Source organism: Coffea eugenioides, chromosome 4, assembly GCF_003713205.1.
Source record: "Coffea eugenioides isolate CCC68of chromosome 4, Ceug_1.0, whole genome shotgun sequence".
Classification (NCBI taxonomy): Eukaryota; Viridiplantae; Streptophyta; class Magnoliopsida; order Gentianales; family Rubiaceae; genus Coffea; species Coffea eugenioides.
In genome coordinates, this window is record NC_040038.1 from 33,731,775 (window position 1) to 33,734,395 (window position 2,621).

General features: G+C 46.0%; 1 protein-coding gene across 1 annotated transcript; it reads left to right on the forward strand.

The window, feature by feature from the left end:
- The first annotated feature begins 848 nt into the window (after nt 1-848).
- Nucleotides 849-2,417, forward strand: LOC113769259. The gene is made up of 2 exons (XM_027313723.1): nt 849-1,118; nt 1,272-2,417. Exons 1-2 carry the CDS (start codon nt 849-851, stop codon nt 2,415-2,417), a joined length of 1,416 nt encoding a protein of 471 aa, XP_027169524.1.
- The last annotated feature ends 204 nt before the right edge of the window (nt 2,418-2,621 follow it).

Below are 2,621 nucleotides of genomic sequence, written 5' to 3' on the forward strand. Positions count from 1 at the left end.
GCTATACTATCTACCCGCAGGTAGTATCACCACATGGGCGTAGTTGAAAAAGAAGTTTTTAGAAAAATTTTTCCCTGCATCTCGGGCTGCGAGTTTTGAGAAAGGAAATATGCAGCATCAAGCAGTACCCCGGGGAGTTCTTGTATGACTATTAGAAAAAGTTCAACAAATTGTGCACTAGATGCCCGCAGCATCAAATTAGTGAACAGCTGTTGATTCAGTACTTCTACGAAGGGCTCCAGTCAACTGACAGGAATATTATTGACGCTGCAAGTGAAGGAGCACTGGCAAACAAGACACCGAAGGAAGCGTGGGAGCTTATCGAAGCCATGGCAGAAAATTCACAGCAATTTGGCTACCGTGAGAGCAACCCCACCCGCAGAGTCAACGAGGTAGAGATTTCATCCATACAGCAGCAACTGTCAGAATTGACGTCGGTTGTTAGGCAATTAGCCATGGGGAATATGCAGCGAGCGAAAGTACGTGGAATCTGCACAAGTATGGACCACTGCACGGACACATGCCCTCTTTTGCAAGAGGATGGGGCGGAACAGGTAAATATGGCCGGAGGCGTGCCCACGCCCCGCAGGCAGTATGACCCGTACTCCAATACATACAACCCCGGTTGGAGAGACCATCCCAATCTCAATTATGGGAATAGGCCACAAAATTCACTCTCAAATCGTCCACCAGGGTTTCAGCAGTCATGGCAACCAAAGCCTCAACCTTCATCCTCCAACTCAGGAAGTTCTTTGGAGGATATTGTCAAGAGTCTAGCCACGACTACCACTCAGATCCAGTAAGAGACTAGACAGCTCCAGCAGGAGACCAGATTATTGACCGCGAATATGGCTCAGTTCCAGCAGGACACCAGAGCAGACATGAAAGATATGGAGGTTCGAATAAGCCAAATGGCAACTGCCATCAATCGCCTGGAATCCCATGCTCATGGGAAATTGCCATCGCAACCCGAGGTAAATCTCAGGAATGTGAGTGCCATGACACTGAGGAGTGGCAAGGAATTGGAGGAATCTAAAGTGGAGAATGCGAAAAGCAAAAGCGAGGAGGAAATAGAAAAAGAAATTGAAGAGGAAGGACGCATTCGCGAGGATCCTAAGGTACCATTCACTCCTCCACCCCTTATTAAATCTAACTTACCTCCCTTTCCTTGCAGGTTGGAAAAGACAAAGAAGGTAGAGAAGGAAAAAGAGGTTTTGGATGTGTTTCGAAAAGTGGAGATCAACATCCCCTTGCTGGATGCAATCAAGCAGATATCGAAGTACGCCAAGTTTTTGAAAGATTTGTGCACCCACAAAAGGAAGCTAAGGGGTGACGAAAGAGTAGCGGTGGGAGAAAACGTGTCATCTATACTCCAAAAGAAACTCCCACCAAATTGTGGAGACCCAGGTATGTTCACCATTCCCTACAAAATAGGAGGTACCCCAATTAGGAAAGCGATGTTGGATTTGGGGGCGTCAATTAATGTTATGCCTAAGACAATTTATGTCTCCTTTAATCTTGGGCCATTAAAAGGCACGGATATTATAATCCAACTAGCAGACCGTACCAACGCTTACCCAGAGGGGTTAGTTGAAGATGCTTTGGTACAGGTCAATGAGTTAGTCTTTCCTACAAATTTTTATGTCCTAGATATGGGGGATGAGAGGTCATTAAATCCGTCACCTATTTTGCTAGGTAGACCATTTTTAAGCACTGCTAGGACAAAAATAGATGTGAATGAGGGTACTTTGTCGATAGAGTTTGATGGTGAAATTGTAAATTTCAATATCTTTGATGCGATGAAATACCCGGATGAGGCTAACTCTGTTTTTGCTTTGAGTGTTATTGAACCCCTTATACAGGACACATTTGAATTGGATGGGGATGATGCACTGGCAGTGGCATTGGCCAGACATCTTGAGATGGGAGCAACTCTTGATGTAGAAATAAGTGATGAGTTATACCGAGCAGTTGAAGCACTGCATTCGCTCCCATCACTTTCTCCAAGGTATGAGCTTACTTTTCTCTTTATATCGGAAACTCAGGCGAAATTGTTGCCTTCTGTTGTGCAGGCACCTGAGTTGGAGCTCAAGCCTCTCCCAAAGCACTTGAAGTATGCATTTCTCGGAGACAATGAGACGCTACCAGTCATCATATCTTCTCACCTGTCACCAAGGCAAGAAGACAACCTTATTCGTCTTCTTCGAGATCATAAGGAGGCGATTGGGTGGAGCATAGCAGACATCAAGGGAATTAGCCCCTCCTTGTGCATGCATCGGATCCGGCTTGAGGATGATGCAAAGCCGGTAAGACAGGCGCAACAGATATTGAACCTACTAATGATGGAAGTGGTAAAGAAGGATATACTTAAACTACTGGAAGTAGGAATCATTTTCGCCATCTCAGACAGTCCATGAGTTAGCCCGGTCCAGGTAGTCCCGAAAAAGACGGGAGTAACCATAGAAGAGAACCAGGGAGGCGAGATGGTCCCAGTGAGAAAACCCACGGGATGGCGTCAGTGCATTGACTACCGGCGTCTGAATGCCGTGACGAAGAAGGACCACTTCCCTCTACCTTTCATTGATCAGATGATAGAGAGGTTAGCTGGTCGTGTCTATTAC